The sequence below is a fragment of the Bombus huntii genome, chromosome 8 (assembly GCF_024542735.1).
Source record: "Bombus huntii isolate Logan2020A chromosome 8, iyBomHunt1.1, whole genome shotgun sequence".
NCBI classification, from domain to species: Eukaryota; Metazoa; Arthropoda; class Insecta; order Hymenoptera; family Apidae; genus Bombus; species Bombus huntii.
Window position 1 is genome coordinate 8,871,943 of NC_066245.1, and position 20,792 is coordinate 8,892,734.

General features: G+C 34.5%; 6 protein-coding genes across 9 annotated transcripts; all 6 read left to right on the forward strand.

Moving 5' to 3' along the window:
- The first annotated feature begins 15 nt into the window (after window positions 1-15).
- Window positions 16-2,138, forward strand: LOC126868780 (odorant receptor Or2-like). The gene is made up of 5 exons (XM_050624592.1): window positions 16-1,416; window positions 1,499-1,598; window positions 1,669-1,779; window positions 1,851-2,006; window positions 2,082-2,138. The coding sequence occupies exons 1-5, from the start codon at window positions 605-607 to the stop codon at window positions 2,136-2,138; spliced, it is 1,236 nt and encodes a 411-aa protein (XP_050480549.1). The 5' UTR covers window positions 16-604.
- Window positions 2,139-2,217: 79 nt separating this feature from the next.
- Window positions 2,218-5,523, forward strand: LOC126868396 (uncharacterized). The gene is made up of 4 exons (XM_050623756.1): window positions 2,218-4,011; window positions 4,418-4,507; window positions 4,588-4,698; window positions 4,770-5,523. The coding sequence occupies exons 1-4, from the start codon at window positions 3,214-3,216 to the stop codon at window positions 5,052-5,054; spliced, it is 1,284 nt and encodes a 427-aa protein (XP_050479713.1). The 5' UTR covers window positions 2,218-3,213; the 3' UTR covers window positions 5,055-5,523.
- Window positions 5,524-6,515: 992 nt separating this feature from the next.
- Window positions 6,516-8,382, forward strand: LOC126868397 (odorant receptor 4-like). The gene is made up of 4 exons (XM_050623757.1): window positions 6,516-7,359; window positions 7,728-7,827; window positions 7,902-8,012; window positions 8,086-8,382. Exons 1-4 carry the CDS (start codon window positions 6,563-6,565, stop codon window positions 8,251-8,253), a joined length of 1,176 nt encoding a protein of 391 aa, XP_050479714.1. The 5' UTR covers window positions 6,516-6,562; the 3' UTR covers window positions 8,254-8,382.
- Window positions 8,383-9,508: 1,126 nt separating this feature from the next.
- LOC126868774 (odorant receptor 4-like) lies at window positions 9,509-11,511 on the forward strand. Its single transcript, XM_050624584.1, has 5 exons — window positions 9,509-10,451; window positions 10,853-10,952; window positions 11,033-11,143; window positions 11,205-11,360; window positions 11,455-11,511. Exons 1-5 carry the CDS (start codon window positions 9,655-9,657, stop codon window positions 11,509-11,511), a joined length of 1,221 nt encoding a protein of 406 aa, XP_050480541.1. The 5' UTR covers window positions 9,509-9,654.
- Window positions 11,512-11,528: 17 nt separating this feature from the next.
- On the forward strand, window positions 11,529-20,786 carry LOC126868772 (uncharacterized). 3 transcript variants are annotated; one of them, XR_007690750.1, is made up of 7 exons: window positions 17,863-18,544; window positions 18,729-19,171; window positions 19,234-19,333; window positions 19,398-19,508; window positions 19,607-19,762; window positions 19,864-20,169; window positions 20,658-20,786. XR_007690750.1 is itself a non-coding variant. In XM_050624582.1 (6 exons), exons 1-6 carry the CDS (start codon window positions 12,258-12,260, stop codon window positions 13,999-14,001), a joined length of 1,218 nt encoding a protein of 405 aa, XP_050480539.1. In that variant the 5' UTR covers window positions 11,529-12,257; the 3' UTR covers window positions 14,002-14,086. The 3 variants fall into 3 exon arrangements, 2 of the variants coding, with proteins under 2 accessions (XP_050480539.1, XP_050480538.1); XM_050624582.1 differs by lacking the exons at window positions 17,863-18,544; window positions 18,729-19,171; window positions 19,234-19,333; ... (2 more) ...; window positions 19,864-20,169; window positions 20,658-20,786 and adding exons at window positions 11,529-12,611; window positions 12,813-13,255; window positions 13,318-13,417; ... (1 more) ...; window positions 13,691-13,846; window positions 13,948-14,086; XM_050624581.1 differs by lacking the exons at window positions 19,864-20,169; window positions 20,658-20,786 and adding an exon at window positions 11,536-12,408 and having other exon boundaries at window positions 18,342-18,544; window positions 19,398-19,738.
- Window positions 14,890-17,399, forward strand: LOC126868769 (odorant receptor 22c-like). 2 transcript variants are annotated; one of them, XM_050624574.1, is made up of 6 exons: window positions 14,890-15,259; window positions 16,119-16,561; window positions 16,624-16,723; window positions 16,788-16,898; window positions 16,997-17,152; window positions 17,254-17,391. In XM_050624574.1, the coding sequence occupies exons 1-6, from the start codon at window positions 14,894-14,896 to the stop codon at window positions 17,305-17,307; spliced, it is 1,230 nt and encodes a 409-aa protein (XP_050480531.1). In that variant the 5' UTR covers window positions 14,890-14,893; the 3' UTR covers window positions 17,308-17,391. The 2 variants fall into 2 exon arrangements, with proteins under 2 accessions (XP_050480531.1, XP_050480530.1); XM_050624573.1 differs by having other exon boundaries at window positions 16,997-17,399.
- Window positions 20,787-20,792: the final 6 nt, after the last annotated feature.

The window sequence follows — 20,792 nt, forward strand, 5'->3', positions numbered from 1 at the left end:
CACTAACACTAAATTTTCATTAGAATGAGATTTAAGATATAATTGAAGATCTAATTTTATATAAATCGAAGAACAGATAAAAAACTTTTACAGTCGTCCTATTTGCATAAAAGATATCATATGATACATTATATTAAAAACGAATATACTAAAAATAAATTTAGAAAATAACACAGTTTAAATAAACATTTTTTTAATTCATAACATTAATGGTATAGTGTGCATAGCTAATATAAAAGAATACCAATATAGGTGTACGATATAATCGTATTTCAAATCTCATTGCATTAAGGAACCACAATAGTACATAAAAATCGTTCAATAGAAGAAGTAGACGACATACACTTATCATCCGATCAAATGATTTCTTTGCACTATGTCTCGAGCACTACCCTCCAGCGAATGTAAAACCTGCAAATGAAGAAACAAGAATGAGTGCTCGCTAATTATCGACGAAAGTTTCCCCACTGTGTGTCCCCTTGCCTACAAAGCGCACACACGTGGAGGAGTTCAAACGAAGAGACGCGCGCTTGCGTTCTGACCATATCGTGTCGAAAGTTTCTATCCTGTCGATCAGTCGTCCCTGTACACCAGAGCTGTCAGTATGCATGATCGACCATACACCACAGTTGATGATCAGCTGAGAAACATACATTATGAAAACGATATACATTACACGCTGCAAATGTGCCAATGGCTGTTAAAACCAATCGGAGTGTGGCCTCTCGTTAGTAATCATACCAGTAAACTAGAGCAGCTTGTCTCGGTCATCCTGATGATCATGTGCTTCTCCAGTTTGCTCTTTATTATCTTACCATCATTTTATCATATCTTTTTCGTGGAGAAGAGTGTGCACGTGAAAGTGAAACTGCTCGGCCCAGTTGGCTTTTGTCTCTCTTCCACGATTAAATATTGCTACCTTGGTGTGAAAGGAGCCTTCTTTGAACGATGCATCCAGCATGTTGAAAAAGACTGGAAAATGGTACAGGATCCGAATCATCGAACGATCATGTTAAAATATGCGACGGTCAGCAGAAAACTCATCACACTTTGTGCCATTTTTCTATATACTGGCGGAATGTCATATCACACGGTAATGCAATTCTTATCGAAAGAAAGGAATAAGAAGAATTATACATTTAGACCACTGACTTATCCTGGCTACGATTCGTTCTTGGATACTCAATCCAGTCCTACGTACGAAGTTGTGTTTTTCCTCCAGTGCTTCGCTGCTATGATCATGTACAGCGTGACGACGGTTGCATACAGTTTAGCTGCGATCTTTGTTACTCACATTTGTGGACAGATCCAAGTACAAATAGCAAGATTGCATGATTTGGTGGAAAACGAGAAGAGAAAGAACAACGGCCGTGATTCTATGTCCGTTATTGTGCACGATCACGTGGAAGTTTTAAGGTAAGGAATATAAAATAAGTATACAACGAGAGTTTTATAAAATGAAGGAAATGTTAGAGAACGAAACACGTGGATATTTTAGATTTTCGAAAAATGTTGAGGAAGCTTTGCGTGAAATATGTCTGACGGAGATTGTCGAATCGACGATTATTATGTGTTTACTCGAATATTATTGTATGATGGTAAACAATTCAATTAATATCTCTTTATTTTCTATGGTTATGAAAAGATGTTATTCGCAATATATTTTAGGAATGGCAAAATAGCGATGCGATCGCCATATTAACTTACGTTACTCTGTTGATCTCCTTCACATTTAATATATTTATATTTTGCTACATAGGCGAAATTCTCACTGAACAGGTAGCTACAAAAGAATTTCGCTTATTTATGTATTTTTTACGTTATTAAGTGTTTTCGATGGTCGTAATCAGTGTAGCCAAATTGGTACAACTTCCTATGAAATCGAATGGTATCAGCTGCCAGCTAAGAAAGCTTATGACCTAATTCTACTGATCTCCATATCTCACTATCCACCAAAGCTGACGGCCGGAAAAATAATTGAACTGTCTCTGAATACTTTTAGCTCTGTAAGTCTTTATTTTTGAAATAGTGTTAATATTATGACACAATTAAATCAAAGTTTTACTCTTTACTGTTTCCAGGTAGCAAAATCGTCGGTAATTTATTTGAATTTACTTCGAACAGTTACCGACTGGTAATTTAACTTACGATTTCTGATCATATTAACATGAAATTATGCCATTCCACTACTGAAAAATTATTATTACAGATATTCTGTCCCAAATGTGATGCTGGCGTTCTACTTGGAATTTACACAATCTATTTAATATTCTTAGTGAAATCGGATATTCATTGTTGAAATAATTTGAATTATTTTAATATTAAACTTTACAATATACAACAGACAGAATAATACGGTAAACGATTGAAAATTGGAAAAGTGACATTAAAAACTGGATTGATGATTGAATTCTAGAAACGATACACGACAGGATTTTAACCTTTCGTTTTTTTCCCATACTTACATTTTTCTTCTCTTCATTATCCACTAAAAAAAAGATGTTAATCTTACATTTTCAGACATATAAAATAGTATTACTGGAAATATCCCTAAAACATCTCCGTCCCTTTTCATAAACCTCATCGCGTATAATTAAATTCTAAAGCTGCTGCTAACATAAAAAGTTACCATATAATTTTCTTCAAACAAAGCAGACATCCATTGCACAAGACACTCGACAGGCAAACTTGGAAAATGTCGCTATTAGTTAAATATATATATATAAAGATTCCAACAATTTAAAACACTGATAGTGTGATATATGTATTCAACACAAAGTATAATACGTTCTGACATACAGTAGTACAATATATATATTATAATTTGAAATATATATCTAACATAAAAATATTAATTCATAGTTCACATCATACGTCATTTAGGAACCATAATAAGATATGTCATCACCTATAACAAAATTTAAAAAGTGGACTACAACAAACTTATTATTCGATCACACTACTTCTGCGCTCTGTAACTACACTCAAGCACCACAGTTCACCTCCAACATGCGAGTACAGAACCTATAAAAGATGAAAAAACTTGCATGCTTAATAATCACCGAAGAAAGTTTCCCCTACGAAGCCCCCTCATTCACGAAGCATGTGGAGAAGTTCATCGAAACGGAGAAGCGCGCGCTTGCGTTCTGACAGTATCGTGTTGAAAGTTTCTATCCTATCGGCCAGTCGACAGTGTGCACTAGAGCTGCCAGTATGTATGATCGATCATACACTATAGTTGACGATCAACTAAAAAATAACCATTACCAAAACGACATACATTACACGCTGCAGATGTGTCAATGGCTGTTGAAGCTGATTGGAATATGGCCTCTCCTTAACAATCATACTAGCAGACTCGAACAGCTCCTCTCAATCGTACTCATGATCACGTGCTACTCCAGCATATTCTTCATCATCTTGCCATCTGGTCATCATTTCTTCTTCGTAGAGAAAAATTTATATATGAAGATGAAAATGCTCGGTCCGGTTAGCTTCTGTGTATTTGCAACAGTTAAGTACAGTTACCTCGCCCGAAAAGGAGCCTTCCTACAGAGGTGCATCCGACAGCTCAAAAATGACTGGAAGAGAGTGCAGGATCCGAGTCATCGGGCGATTATGTTAAAATACGCGGGCATTAGCAGAAAGCTTATCACCATGTGCGCTGTTTTTATATATACAGGTGGAATGTCCTATCACACGGTGGCGCAATTCTTGTCCAAGGAGAGGACTAGAGAAAATTACACAGTTAGACCATTGGCGTATATCGGTTACGACCCGTTTTTTGATACGCAATCCAGTCCTACGTATGAAATCGTGTTCTTTCTTCACTGCTTCGCTGCTATGATTATGTATAGCATCACCACGGTTGCATATGGTTTGGCTGCAGTGTTTGTTACTCACGTTTGTGGCCAGATTCAAATACAAATAGCAAGATTGCAGAATTTGGTGGAGAGCAAGGATCGTGATCTCTTTAGTGTGATTGTGCACGATCACGCGGAAACATTAAGGTAACGAATATCAAAGTTGTTAATTGATAAGATCTCCAACATGATAAGAGTTTATGCACTTTTCATACAATTTATATATCGTACATTTGGTGACAAAAATAAATGAATAGGTAGTGCAAGGTGGTATCAATAAAGTTTCGTTAAATACGACCTGTTTGCAAAAAAAATGTAAATATTAATTTCAATTATTTAATAAATAATCTATATATTACAATGCTATACATATAATAAATAAAATGTAATTCAATACACTACTAATACTAATTCGGTTAAACTTCATTGATATCTACTCCGCCTGTACACTTAATCCCTTCCCGACTGTATTCTAATGTATAACGAAATCTTTTATATTACGAAAAGAATCTTATATAAAGAAGTAAATGTATGAAAATTTCAGATTTTCAAAGAACATCGAAGATGCTTTGTATCAGATATGCTTAACAGAAATCGTAGAATGCACGATTTGCATGTGTATACTGGAATATTACTGCTTAATGGCAAGCAATTGAACTGATATGTCTTTATGTATTTTAATGATTAATTGCAAGAAAGTGTCATTATGTTAAATGCTTTTTAGGAATGGGCAAACAGTGATCTAATCGCTACATTGACTTATATGACTCTGTTGACCTCCTTCACATTTAATATATTTATATTTTGCTACATAGGCGAACTTCTCACTGAACAGGTAGTTAAACAGGAATTTCGCTTATTTACACATTTTCTATATTATTAAGCGTTCTCAATGATCGTAATTAGTGTAGCCAAATTGGTACAACTTCCTACGAAATCGAATGGTATCAGCTGCCAGCTAAGAGAGCTTACGACCTAATTCTACTGATCTCTATATCTCAATATCCACCGAAACTAACGGCCGGTAAAATTATTGAATTGTCTCTGAATACTTTTAGCTCCGTAAGTTCTTATTTTTTAAATAATTTTAATATTATGACACAATTAAATCAAAATTTTGTACTTTACTATTTCCAGGTAGCAAAAACGTCGCTAGTTTATCTCAATCTACTTCAAACAGTTACAGACTAGTAATGAAATGTATGATTTTTGACAATACTACCATGAAATAATGTTAGTCTATTCCTGAGTACTTACTTTTCCAGACATTCTGTCCCAAATGGGATGCTGAAGCTGTACCTGAAATTTACATAATTTATTTAATATTCTGAGTGAAGTCTCCAATTTATTATTGAAATAATTTGAATTATTTTAGTGTTAGACTCTAAAATATACAACGGATTAAATTATACGATAAACGTTTGAAAATTTGAAACATGAAATTAAAAACTGAATTAGTGATTGTATTTTAGAAAGGATATGCAACAGGAATTCTAACTTCTGTTCTTTCTTTTTCCCATACTTACATTTTTCTCCTTTTCATAATCCATTAAAAAAGAGATCTTAATCTTACATTTCCGGACATGTAAATTTCTGAAAAATTTCCTCCAAAATATCTTTGCCTTTTTTATAATCCATAAGGTGTATAATAAAATTCTATAGCCGCTATTAACATAAAAGGATACTGTCACAGCGCTTCAAGACAATTGTAAAGCCTTCCAGTCTTCAGAAGTAGTTTAAGGAAACGACAGCTGGTTCTGTACAACAAAAGACAACACAACGATGCAAAATTGTGTGGTATTAGTATACTATTTTCTTTTCTTTAAACTCTGCGCGCTTTATTATTTTCTTGCCTGCAAACCTTTAGTCGGACACTCGAACTTCGCATGCGATCACCTGTCGCTGCTCTGATGCGACCTGTATGTCGCAACTGGACTTCCTCTTTCTATGAAACGTGCACTAACCAATTGCTTTTTCTGTCTACCCTCTCTAATTAAGCCCAATAACTTGCCTAGTAATAGAACTTCATTAAGTGAACACATTTCTTCTACCTAGTATCTGGTCTCTTCCAAACTGCCCTTAAGCTTTAGAAACTCAATTGCTGTAAGTTGCAGCTCGACGCAATAGAGTAAAATTTCACATGAACAACCTCTCGCATTGCAACAGGTACAACATAATTTTTCTAAAACAAAGCAGAAGTCCATTACACAAAACAGTCTAAAGACTATTAAATAGATACATATATAAAAATTATTACAATTTGAAACATCGATAGAATAAAATGTATATGCAATATAAAATATAATACACACTGGCACGCAATAAAACGATATATATATTTGACACAGAAATATTAATTTTTCACAGCCATTTAAAAAGCACAATAAGATATATCGCCACTTATAGTAAAATTAAATAAGTGGTACACGACATACGCTTATTCTCCGATCGCATGATTACTCTGCACAGTAACTCCATTAAACCTCTCCCCCAACATGCGAATACAGAACCTGTAAAAGATGAAAAAACTTGCATGCTTAATAATCACTGAAGAAAGTTTCCCCTACGAAGCCCCCTCATTCACGAAGCATGTGGAGAAGTTCATCGAAACGGAGAAGCGCGCGCTTGCGTTCTGACAATATCGTGTTGAAAGTTTCTATCCCATCGGCCAGTCGACAGTGTGCGCTAGAGCTGCCAGTATGTATGATCGATCATACACCATAGGTGACGATCAACTAAAAAACAACCATTACCAGAACGACATACAATACACGCTGCAGATGTGTCAATGGCTGTTGAAGCTGATTGGAATATGGCCTCTCGTTAACAATCACACTAGCAGATTCGAACAGCTCCTCTCAATCGTCGTGATGATCATATGCTTCTGCAGTATATTCTTCATCATCTTACCATCTGGCCATCACTTCTTCTTCGTAGAGAAAAATCTTTACATGAAGATGAAAATGCTCGGTCCGGTTAGTTTCTGTGTATTTGCAACAGTTAAGTACAGTTACCTTGCCCTAAAAGGAGCCTTCCTGCAGAGGTGCATCCGACAGCTCAGAAATGACTGGAAGAGAGTGCAAGATCCGAGTCATCGGGCGATCATGTTAAAATACGCGGGCGTCAGCAGAAAGCTTATCACCGTGTGCGCTGTTTTTATATATACAGGTGGAATGTCCTATCACACGGTGGCGCAATTCTTGTCCAAGGAGAGGACTAGAGAAAATTACACAGTTAGACCATTGGCGTATATCGGTTACGACCCGTTTTTTGATGCGCAGTCCAGCCCTACGTATGAAATCGTGTTCCTTCTTCACTGCTTCGCTGCTATGATTATGTATAGCATCACCACGGTTGCATATGGTTTGGCTGCAGTGTTTGTTACTCATGTTTGTGGCCAGATTCAAATACAGATTGTAAGGTTGCAGAATTTGGTGGAGAGCAAGGATCGTGATCTTTTTACTGTCATTGTGCGCGATCACGTGAAAATTTTAAGGTAACGAATATCGAATTTATCAATTGATGATATTTCTACCGTTATAAGAATGTGTGAGCTTTTTACTACAAATTATATACCATACAGACAGAGACAAAAATAAATAAACAGGTAGCGCAAATTAATATCAAAGGAGTTTTATTTATTTATTTACGAAATAGTCTATATAATATAAGGATATATATAGAATAAATGAAACTCGATATAAGACTAACACCAGTACGATTAAACTTCGTGCTGATTACTATTCTTGGTTGTTCTAATTGGCTACTTAGTTTCCTGCTCAACTGTATTCATATACATGTTCAAATATTTCTTATGTTATAGACGGGATTTTATATAGAAAAGTAAATACATCGAAATTTCAGATTTTCTAAAAATATCGAAGATGCTTTGTACCAGATTTGCTTGACAGAGATCGTAGAATGCACGATAAATATGTGTATGCTCGAATATTACTGCTTGGTGGTAAGCAACTCAATTAATTTATTTACGTTGAAGATAAATTTTAAGAAATTGAAATTTTGATAAATGTCTTTTAGGAATGGGCAAACAGTGATCTAATCGCTACATTGACTTATATGACTCTGTTGATTTCCTTCACATTTAATATATTTATATTTTGCTACATAGGTGAACTTCTTTCTGAGCAGGTAGTTGCAAGACAATTTTGTTTACTCGCGTATTCTCTTCGTCTCATTAGACATTCTCAATGATCATAATTAGTGTAGTGAAATTGGTACAGTTTCCTATGAAATCGACTGGTATAACTTGCCAGCTAAAGAAGCTTACGACCTAATTCTACTGATCTCTATATCTCAATATCCACCAAAACTAACTGCCGGAAAAATAATTGAATTATCTCTGAACACTTTTAGCTCCGTAAGTTTCTGATTTGTAAACAATTTCACTGTATACCGAATCGAATAATTTAAATAAAATAGAATAATAAACTTCTGCACTTAAAAATTTCCAGGTAGCAAAAACGTCATTAGTTTATTTGAATTTACTTCAAACAGTGGCAGATTGGTAAGAACACTTATCTTTTACTATCAGAATCGTAAAATCATATCATCATATTATTAAAAAATTATTTTCGCAGATGAAACCTGTTCGAAATGTGAAATTCAGGTATCAGAATTAATTGTAGTAGATGATCAATCTAAATAGGAATAGTTCCAAATTTGTCCAGTATTAAAAGTGCAATTTTTTTCAATACAAAGTGTATCTCTTCATAACAACTGTATAGCTTACAGTCGTATACCATTTGAAAAGCAGTAACACCTAATCGTCGAGCACTTATGCATGATACCAGCTTTCGATCTCTTCTGTTTGCCTTACAAAACTGGTTTCTAGCTGTATATATAACATATAATATCAGACGCTCGTTTTTTAAGCAGTATGCATCGATTTGCAAGTTGCGAATAGTAATATATTTTCAGATGTACGCACAAGACATCACGAGCTCAAACTTAACAACCTCACAATCAATGCACTTGAATTTGTAAATAGCTGCATTTGATTCGTTTACAAATATGCACCTCCGCGACCGATGTCAGAAAGATCATCCGCGAAATCTAAATTATGAGAAAGAAATCGATAACGTAACGATACACAACAAACAAAATCTGAGTACCATCGAGATGTAACCCACCGTGCTAGAAGACATCAGCATGGTTTCACCAAACAATTTATATTGCTGACAGTACCAGAAAGTTGGTGACATGGTTTACATGACAAACTGGTATCATTTGCCCGGTAAAGATCCTTTATATAATTATGATCACTTAACGATCTCAAATGGAAGTTAAAATAACAAATAGATACATATATAAAAATTATTACAATTTAAAACATCGATAGAATAAAATGTATATCCAACATAAAATACAATACACATTGACATGCAATAGCATAATATATGTATTTAACATAAACATATTAGTTCATACTTCACATCTCATCATATTGAAATCACAATAAAGTATTTCATCCCTTACAGCAAAATGTTAAAAGTAGAACACCACACACGTTTATTAGCTGAATGCACGATTTCTTTGCACTGTAACTCCACTAAACCTCTCCTCCAACATGCGAATACAGAACCTGTAAAAGATGAAAAAACTTGCATGCTTAATAATCACCGAAGAAAGTTTCCCCTACGAAGCCCCCTCATTCACGAAGTATGTGGAGAAGTTCATCGAAACGGAGGAGCGCGCGCTTGCGTTCTGACAATATCGTGTTGAAAGTTTCTATCCTATCGGCCAGTCGACAGTGTGCGCTAGAGCTGCCAGTATGTATGATCAATCATACACCATAGGTGACGATCAACTAAAAAACAACCATTACCAGGACGACATACATTACACGCTGCAGATGTGTCAATGGCTGTTGAAGCTGATTGGAATGTGGCCCCTCGTTAACAATCACACGAGCAGACTGGAACAGCTTCTCTCAGTCGTCGTCATGATCATATGCTTCTGCAGTATATTCTTCATCATCTTGCCATCTGGCCATCACTTCTTCTTCGTAGAGAAAAATCTTTACATGAAGGTGAAAATGCTCGGTCCAGTTGGCTTCTGTGTATTTGCCACAGTTAAGTACACTTACCTCGCCCTAAAAGGAGCCTTCCTGCAGAGGTGCATCCGACAGCTCAAAAATGACTGGAAGAGAGTGCAGGATCCGAGTCATCGAGCGATTATGTTAAAATACGCGGGCATTAGCAGAAAGCTTATCACCATGTGCGCCGTTTTTATATATACAGGTGGAATGTCCTATCACACGGTAGCGCAATTCTTGTCCACGGATAAGACTAGAGAGAATTATACAGTTAGACCATTGACTTATATCGGTTACGATCCGTTTTTTGATACGCAATCTAGTCCTACCTATGAAATCGTGTTCTTTCTCCACTGTTTCGCTGCTATGATTATGTATAGCATCACCACGGTTGCATATGGTTTGGCTGCAGTGTTTGTTACTCATGTTTGTGGCCAGATTCAAATACAGATTGTAAGGTTGCAGAATTTGGTGGAGAGCAAGGATCGTGATCTTTTTGCTGTTATTGTGCGCGATCACGTAGAAACTTTAAGGTAATGCATATCGAATTTATTAATCGACAAGACTTCTCTTTTAATACGAATGAATTTTAACACGATAAGAATCTGTGCGTATTTTCCTGCATCTTTTGTACATACTGTTGGGAACAAAAATAAGTGGATAGGTGGTGAAAATTGTTATAAAGTTTCGCTAAATACGGAACACCTACACAATAATATAAATATTAATTTCATTTTTTTACTAAATTATCTATGTAATGTAAGGATATATAATAAGGATATATAATAAATGAAACACAATAACATTAATACCAATTCGATTCTGCTTCACTGACCGCTATCCCAATTGACCACTTACTTTTCTTCTCAAATGTATTCATACAGATATTTGAATATTTTACATACACATATATCTTCTTTTTTGGAAATTTCAGATTTTCGAAAAATATCGAAGATGCTTTATATCAGATTTGCTTGACAGAGATCGTAGAGTGCACGATGAATATGTGTATGCTCGAATATTACTGCTTGATGGTAAGCGATTGAATTAGTATATGTTTCTTTATGTTAAAGATAGATTGTAAGTGAACATAATTGTGATAAATGTATTTTAGGAATGGGCAAGCACTGATCTAATCGTTACATTCACCTATATTACTCTGTTGACTTCCTTTACATTTAATATATTTATATTTTGCTACATAGGTGAACTACTTTCTGAGCAGGTACAAATTTCTTTTTTATATATTTTTTATTTCATTAGATATTCTTAATGATTATAATTAGTGTAGCGAAATTGGTACAGCTTCTTATGAAATCGACTGGTATAACTTGCCAGCTAAAGAAGCTTACGATCTTATTCTACTGATCTCTATATCTCAGTATCCGCCAAAACTAACTGCTGGAAAAATAATTGAATTATCTCTGAACACTTTTAGCTCCGTAAGTTTCTGATTTGTAAACAATTTCACTGTATACCGAATCGAATAATTTAAATAAAATAGACTAATAAACTTCTGCACTTAAAAATTTCCAGGTAGCAAAAACGTCATTAGTTTATTTGAATTTACTTCAAACAGTGGCAGATTGGTAAGAACACATATCTTTCAATATCGTAATCATACAATTGTATTATGCTACTATTGAAAAATTATTTTTTCAGATATCACTTATTAAATCTAAAATGCAGGTATCAAAATTAATCATAGCAGATAATCAATCTAAATTCGAATAGTTTCAAATTTGTTCAGTATTAAAATCAGTGAGAGAAAATATATATATCTGAAACATTTCTATTAGCAGTTGATAAAATTTCGCAACTTGCACTTATTTATCGCTATTTCATGCGTCAAAATGCAGTCATCACATTCTTTTCCTTTTAAAACGAACAAAAAATATAATTTTTCAGTGAATTTTTATAGTAAAAAGACAGAAATGTCCGGAATATGCTAATGTTACGACATTTAAAATTTCATAACATATTCCACTTACATGTATTATAAAAATACATCTCCTTCAATACAAAATCACAACTATACAGCTTACAGTCGTATATCGTTTGAAAAACAGTAATACCAAACTTTCGAACACTTATGCGTAATTGCAGCTTTCCATCTCCTCTGTTTACCTTGCGGAACTGGCTACTAGTTGTTGTAAATATTCCATGCTATAGTTCCAGACGCGCCTTTTTTTCAGTCATATTGATCGATTTCCAAGTGTAGCTGCAAATAATAGTAGAGTTGCAGATGCACGCACGCAATATCACGAGCTTAAGCTCAGCGACATACAATCAATACACTTGAACTGTGGTAAACAGTCGTTCTCGATCCGCCCGCGAATATGCATCTTTCCGTTCGACAACCACGGAATACAAACTACGAGGAAGACATCGTTTACGTGACGAAACACAACAAATGGGTTCTGAGTACCATCGGCATGTGGCCCACTGTAGTAAAAGGAATCAGAAAATTTGTACCAAAAATTATAATAGGTCTGAGTAATTTCGTATCGTCTTTGAACGTACTGCAATTTATACTACACATTATACTGGAAGAGAAGAACCCTACATTAAAAGTGAGATTCTTAGGCTTGATTTGTTTTGCTTCAACCAATCTGATGAAGTATTGGGCTCTGATAGCGCGCAAATCGAATATCGAATACTGTATCGAACAGGTGCAGATAGATTGGAAGCAAGTGAGTCAGTCAAGTATATCTATGTCAGAAGCACAGAAGGCTTTTGTAGGTTTCTGTATTAAAATGAAAGATTACACCCAGTTTCCTTAAAATCAAATTTAATCACTTGTACCACTTATCCCCTGAACTACACTCTGACTTACATATAAATGTGATTTAGTATGAGGAACGTTTGTGAAAAACATAAAAATCATTTGACAGGTAGATTTCCAAAGAAATCGCATACTGATGTTAAAATACGGAAAGATGGGACGAGATCTGACCATATACAGTGCCGTGTTCATGTATGGCTCTGAAATGTTGTACATTACAATCATGCAATATGCATTGGGATCAATGCTGAAGGAAAATAATCGTACAACCAGAGTGCTAGTATACCCTACCTATAGTGGATTGCTCGACGTCCAAAGAAGTCCCATCTACGAAATCGTGTACGTTCTCCAATGCTTGTGCACACTTTTGTTCAACTCCGTGACAGTTTCGTGTTGTGGATTGGCTGCGCTTTTTGCAACACACGCCTGTGGACAGATTGATATCGTTATGTCTCAATTAGATGACCTGGTCGATGGAAAATTCGCCGAGAAAAATTCTAGTCCGAACACTCGACTGACGGAAATCGTAAAACATCATATAAAAATTTTAAAGTACGTAGGTGAAATAAAAAGTTGCATGAAAGTATCAGGAAACATATCGCCTAATGTTATAGATTTTCTACTATGATTGAGACGGTTCTGCAGGAAGTGTGCTTTTTCGAATTCGTTGGTACCACGTTGGTAGTATGCTTCCTCGAATATTATTGTCTAACGGTACGTCCTTGTTTCTGCTAATTTGTGTTTATAGAAGTATATGGTATTTTTATGTTTTCAGTAGGATTGGCAAAGCAATAATAAAATTGGTGTGGCAACATACTCGATGCTACTGGTATCCTTGACGTTCAATATGTTCTTGTTATGCTACATTGGTAATCTTCTACTTGAAAAGGTATTTTGTAATACTCAACCTTTTCCAATATGGTCAAGTAATCAATGTATGGAAATGGATTAATCAGTTTCGTTTGATATTCGGCGCTTACATTACAGAGTTCTGACATCGGAATATCTTGCTATATGATTGACTGGTACCGCTTACCACCTAAAACAGTTCAAGATCTTATGTTGATCATCGCTATGTCGAACACTCCAGTGAAAATTAGCGCCGGCAGAATATTTCTTTTATCCTTGCCTACTTTCGGAAATGTAGGTTTTTTCAAATATTTCCTTCGTGTTTTGCCTGTTCAAAATTTACACAAATCAACCGTTTAATCTACCGGTGACTAAATCTAACTTCGTTTTTGCAGATTCTAAAAACATCATTCGCGTACTTAAACTTCGTTCGGAATGCCACTATGTAATGATTTAATAATTATTCCGTTATTTTCGTATATTCACTTATGGAATAGTAAATAAAGAAATATATTGTAAAAATGTTTGTTGCTACCTAAATGTACATTATACAGTATACATTATTATTAACTTCGGTAACGATAAATAACATTATGATAAACATACAGTGATTTTGACGATAGATTGATCAAGCAGGAGATTATAGAAAATGACGATATACTAAATCGTACTAATGTATGAAAATTAAAAAACATAAAAAAATACCAAGGTAAAGACAACATATTTTATTAATCATATTTAATTACACGATGCCACATAAACATTGTATGACAACAAACCACAGACACAGTAATTTACTATGTCCACAAAACACAATCAGTCACAGCCTATTTTCATGTAAAAGAAACCAATATTTAATAATATCGCGCAAAATTAACTGACAGTGATTAGATAATTAAATTAATAATAAGGTATTATGGTACAAACAAATTACAAAATATATGTTTCTTTTTTCAAACTACTTTCTCTAACAAGAGAGAAAGTAAAGGAATTGCAACGTATTTCATTAATAAATTACTCACATGTATATATTGTTATTTTACGTGAACATACATATCACGCACATGACATTGTGTTTTCATAACACTAGCAACTACTAATCGTCGTGCACTTATAGTCTAAACTGTTCCACTTATGTCTAGACAGAAAGTAAGATTCTATAGCTGGTAACGCTACCATCCATTTCCACAATTGCAGACGTTCTCTACATTCATGAGTAATAATCGATTTTGAAGTACTAAAAGAAATGCACGCACGCGATATCATGAGCGCAAGCTCAATGCCCTTACAATCGATGCACCTGAACTGTCGTAAACAGTCGTTTTCCACCTGGCCACGAATATGCACCTCTCCGTTCGATATCAAGCCGATCAACCGCGGAATCCAAAATACGAGGAAGATATCATTTACGTGACGAAACACAATAAATGGGTTCTAAATTCCATCGGGATGTGGCCCGCTGTGCTAGAAGGCATCGGCAAATTTGTACCAAAAATTGTGATTGGACTCAGTAATTTCGTGTCGTTCTTCAGCGTAGTGCAGTGTGTGCTATATATTATATTGGAAGAAAAGGATCCTTTACTAAGACTAAGGCTCTTAGGATTGGCTTGCTATTCTTCAACCAACCTGATGAAGTATTGGGCTCTGATACTGCGCAAACCAAACATTGAATACTGCATCGAGCAGATACAGACAGATTGGAAGCAGGTCAGTCAAACTAATGTATGTGAAATGCTTAGTGGAAAAGTGAAAAATTGTATTGATTACGGTTATTAGGATACCCATTTGTTACATACTTGTTAAAAAATTCTAACAAATTTTACCATATTGAATGATTCACATTAATATGTCCCATAAGAAACATACAGTGTGAGTAAAATAGGGTCTATAAAATATAAAATTGCAAAACACAAATTTATGAAATAGCTGTAAAATAAAAATAGCATGGGAGGTATATAATTTGCACGAAATATAGGGCTCCTTTCATACACAAAGTAAGTTTACTAATACTCATGACCAGCAATATAAGTGCATTTTGTATTAAAATAAAAGACAAATATCTATAGAAAGAAACAATACCTAGTTAACAAATTTATTTAGAAAATATGTTATTAACTCTCAGTACGTTATAAGGACAATGGCTACGAACAATATTTACATAAAGCTTTACTTACGTTATATTATATTATAAATTATACGCGTGTATTACGAAGAGCTTCTTATCGGATTTTGTATGTATATTTCATTTTCACAGTATCAAATTTATGTAGTCACATGAAATACGTAGTACTCTATGATACGAAATTTAATATACTTGGACATAATTAACTAATATGTAAATAGAATATTATAGTAAATAAAGCGATGTGCAGAATATTTTTTGTAGTCACTGCATTTTTGGTAAAGTATTTTACTATTTGGAAACATACTGGTTTCTGTATTAAAATGTATCTTTACTCATAGTTTGCACAAATCAAAATTTTATCACTTACACCACTTCTCCCCTGAACTACCCACTTAAAATATTGTTTGTACAAAAATCATTTGTGCAATAATCATTTGGCAGGTAGAATTCCCAAGAAATCGCCTGTTGATGCTAAAATACGGAAAGATCGGACGAGATCTCACCATATACAGTGCCGCGTTCATGTATACCGCACTCGTGTGCTACGTTACGATCATGCAGTATGCAATGGGAATGAGCCTGAAGGAAAATAATCGTACAATCAGGGTGTTAGTGTACCCTACGTATAGTGGATTTTTCGATGCTCAAAAAAGTCCCATCTACGAAATCGTGTACGTTCTCCAATGCATGTGCACATTTGTATTCAACTCTGTGACAGTTGGGTGTTGTGCTTTGGCTGCTCTTTTTGCAACACACGCCTGTGGACAGCTTGATGTCGTTATATCTCAGTTAAATGATCTGGCCGATGGAAAATTCGCCAAGAAAAATTCTAATCCAAGCACTCGATTGATAGAAATTGTAGAACATCACATAAAAATTTTAAAGTACGAAGGTAAAATAAAACATTGTTTAATACTGACCAAACACATATCGCGTACTATTGTAGATTTTCTGCGATGATTGAGTCGGTTCTGCAGGAAGTGTGCTTTTTCGAATTCGTTGGTTCCACGTTTGTAATATGCTTGCTCGAATACTATTGTATAACGGTACGTTCTTGTTGTTGCTGGTTTGTATTTCTAGAAATTTATGGTATTTTTATGTTTTTAATAGGATTGGCAACAGAATAATAAAATTGGTTTGGCAACATACTCGATGTTACTGGTATCCTTGACGTTCAATATGTTCTTGTTATGCTACATTGGCAATCTTCTGCTAGAAAAGGTATTTCGTAATACTCAACTCTTTTCAATATAGTAAAGTAATCAATGTACGAAAATGTATTAATCAATTTCGTTTATTATTCGTCATTTACACTACAGAGTACTAACATCGGAATATCTTGCTATATGATTGACTGGTACCGCTTACCAGTCAAAACAGTTCAAGATCTTATGTTGATTATCGCTATGTCGAGTAGTCCGGTGAAAATTAGCGCTGGCAGAATGTTTCTTTTATCCTTGCCTACTTTCGGAAATGTATGTTTTTACAAATATTTCCTTCATGCTTTACCTGTTCAAAATTTACACAAATCAACCGTTTAATCTATCGGTGACTAAATCTAACTTCGTCTTTGCAGATTTTAAAGACATCATTCGCGTACTTAAACTTTATCAGGAATACTCTTATGTAACAATTTAATGATTATTCCGTTATTTTCGTAATCCAAGTGTAATATTAAATAAAGAAATTTGTTGTAATGGTATTGGTTGCTATTTTAATTTATATTTTATAGTACATAGCACTTTTTTTTCATAACGACACACAGCATTTTAGTGAATATGTAAGGTAATTTTGACAGTAGGTTACCCAAGTACAAAATCGTAGAAAATAACGACATACTAGCATCTATTGTTATGTGAAATTATACAGAAATATCAAGGTAAAAATAATGTATTTTATTATTCGTATTTAAATGCACGAAACTTTGTACACATCATATTACACCAAACCACGTATATCATAATTTCGTATGTCTACACAGCAATAACCAACATTCATTTAAAAGAAGTCAACATTTAAAAATATATCATAATATTAGCTAGCAATAATTATATAATAAAATTAATAATAAGCTATTATTATAAAGATAAATTGGAAAATGTTGCATTTTCAAACTGCTCCTTTTAACAAATGCGAAAAAAGAGAAATTGAAAAGTATTTCATTAATAAGTTACTCACATATATATATATATACATATATGCTGTTATTTTACGTGAATATATATATATCACGCACACGATATTGTGTTTTCTTCACACCAGTAGCTACTAATCGTCGTGCACTTATCTTTTAATCTGTTCCACTTATGTCTAGACAGAAAGTTAGATTCTATAGCTGGTAACGCTGTCATCTATTTCCACAATTGCAGACGTTCACCACATTCATAAGTAATAATCGATATTGAATTGCTGCAAGAAATGCACGCACGCGATATCACGAGCGCAAGCTCAACGCCCTTACAATCGATGCACCTGAACTGTCGTAAACAGTCGTTTTCCACCTACCCGCGAATATGCATCTTTCCGTTCGACAACCACGAAATCCAAACTACGAGGAAGACATCGTTTACGTGACGAAACACAACAAATGGGTTTTGAATTCCATCGGGATGTGGCCCGCTATGCTAAAAGGCATCGGAAAATTTGTACCAAAAATTGTAGTAGGTCTCAGTAATTTCGTGTCGGTTTTCAACGTACTGCAGTTTGTGCTTTACGTTATACTGGAAGAAAAAGACACTTCATTAAAACTGAGATTCTTAGGCTTGATTTGTTTTGCTTCAACCAACCTGATGAAGTATTGGGCTCTGATAGCGCGCAGACCGAACATCGAATACTGTATCGAACAGGTGCAGACAGATTGGAAGCAGGTTAGTCGGACAAGTATGTGAAAAGCTCAGAAACCTTTCGATTTCTGTATTAAAACGAAGTTTTGCATCCAATTACTTTAAAATCAAATTTTATCACTTGTACCATTTGTCCTCTGTACTACGCACTTATAAATATGATTTAGTATGAGGAACGTTTGTAAAAAACATAAAAATTGTTTGACAGGTAGAATTCCAAAGAAATCGCATGCTGATGCTAAAATATGGAAAAATCGGTCGAGATCTCACCATATACAGTGCCGTGTTCATGTACAGCTCTGAAATGTGCTATATTACAATCATGCAATATGCAATGGCATCAGTCCTGAGGGAAAATAATCGTACAACCAGAGTGCTAGTGTACCCTACATATAGTGGATTTTTCGACGCCCAAAAAAGTCCCATCTACGAAATAGTGTACGTTCTCCAATGCATGTGCACACTTTTGTTCAACTCTGTGACAGTTGCGTGTTGTGGATTGGCTGCGCTTTTTGCAACACACGCTTGTGGGCAGATTGATGTCGTTATATCTCAATTAAATGATCTGGTCGATGGAAAATTCGCCCAGAAAAATTCTAAGCCAGACACTCGACTGATAGAAATCGTAGAGAACCACATAAAAATTTTAAAGTACGTAGGTAAAATAATAAATTGCATGAAACTGACAAACAACAGATCGGTTACTGTTATAGATTTTCTACAATGATTGAGACGGTTCTGCAGGAAGCGTGTTTTTTCGAATTCGTTGGTTCCACGTTGGTAATATGCTTGCTCGAATACTACTGTATAACGGTACGTTCTTGTTGCTTCTGATTTATGTCTTCAGGAATTTTCCATACTCTTATGTATTTAGTAGGAATGGCAAGACAATAATAAGATTGGTGTGGCAACATTCTCGATGCTATTAGTATCCTTAACATTTAATATGTTCTTGTTATGCTACATTGGTAATCTTCTAATAGAAAAGGTATTTTGTAATATTCAACTATTTTCAATGTATCAACGTAATTAATGTACGAAAATGTATTGATCAATTTCGTTTATTATTCGTCATTTACACTACAGAGTACTAACATCGGAATATCTTGCTATATGATTGATTGGTACCGCTTACCAGTCAAAACAGTTCAAGATCTTATGTTGATCATCGCTATGTCGAATAATCCGGTGAAAATTAGCGCCGGCAGAATATTTCTTTTATCCTTGCCTACTTTCGGAAATGTAGGTTTTTTCAAATATTTCCTTCGTGTTTTGCCTGTTCAAAATTTACACAAATCAACCGTTTAATCTACCGGTGACTAAATCTAACTTCGTTTTTGCAGATTCTAAAAACATCATTCGCGTACTTAAACTTCGTTCGGAATGCCACTATGTAATGATTTGATAATTATTCCGTTATTTTCGTATATTCATTTATGGAATAGTAAATAAAGAAATATATTGTAAAAATGTTTGTTGCTACCTAAATGTACATTATACAGTATACATTATTATTAACTTCGGTAACGATAAATAACATTATGATAAACATACAGTGATTTTGACGATAGATTGATCAAGCAGATGATTATAGAAAATGACGATATACTAGATTGTACTAACGTATAAAATCATAAAAAAATACCAAGGTAAAGACAATATATTTTATTAATCATATTTAATTACACGGCGCCACATAAAAATTGTATGACATCAAAAGACAGACACAATAATTTACTATATCCACATAACACAAAAAGTCACAGCCTATTTTCATGTAAAAGAAACCAATATTTAATAATATCGCGCAAAATTAACTAGCAGTGATTAGATAATTAAATTAATAATAAGGTATTATGGTACAAACAAATTACAAAATATATGTTTCTTTTTTCAAACTACTTTCTCTAACAAGAGAGAAAGTAAAGGAATTGCAACGTATTTCATTAATAAATTACTCACATGTATATATTGTTATTTTACATGAACATACATATCACGCACATGACATTGTGTTTTCATAACACTAGCAACTACTAATCGTCGTGCACTTATAGTCCAAACTGTTCCACTTATGTCTAGACAGAAAGTAAGATTCTATAGCTGGTAACGCTACCATCCATTTCCACAATTGCAGACGTTCTCTACATTCATGAGTAATAATCGATTTTGAAGTACTAAAAGAAATGCACGCACGCGATATCATGAGCGCAAGCTCAACGCCCTTACAATCGATGCACCTGAACTGTCGTAAACAGTCGTTTTCCACCTG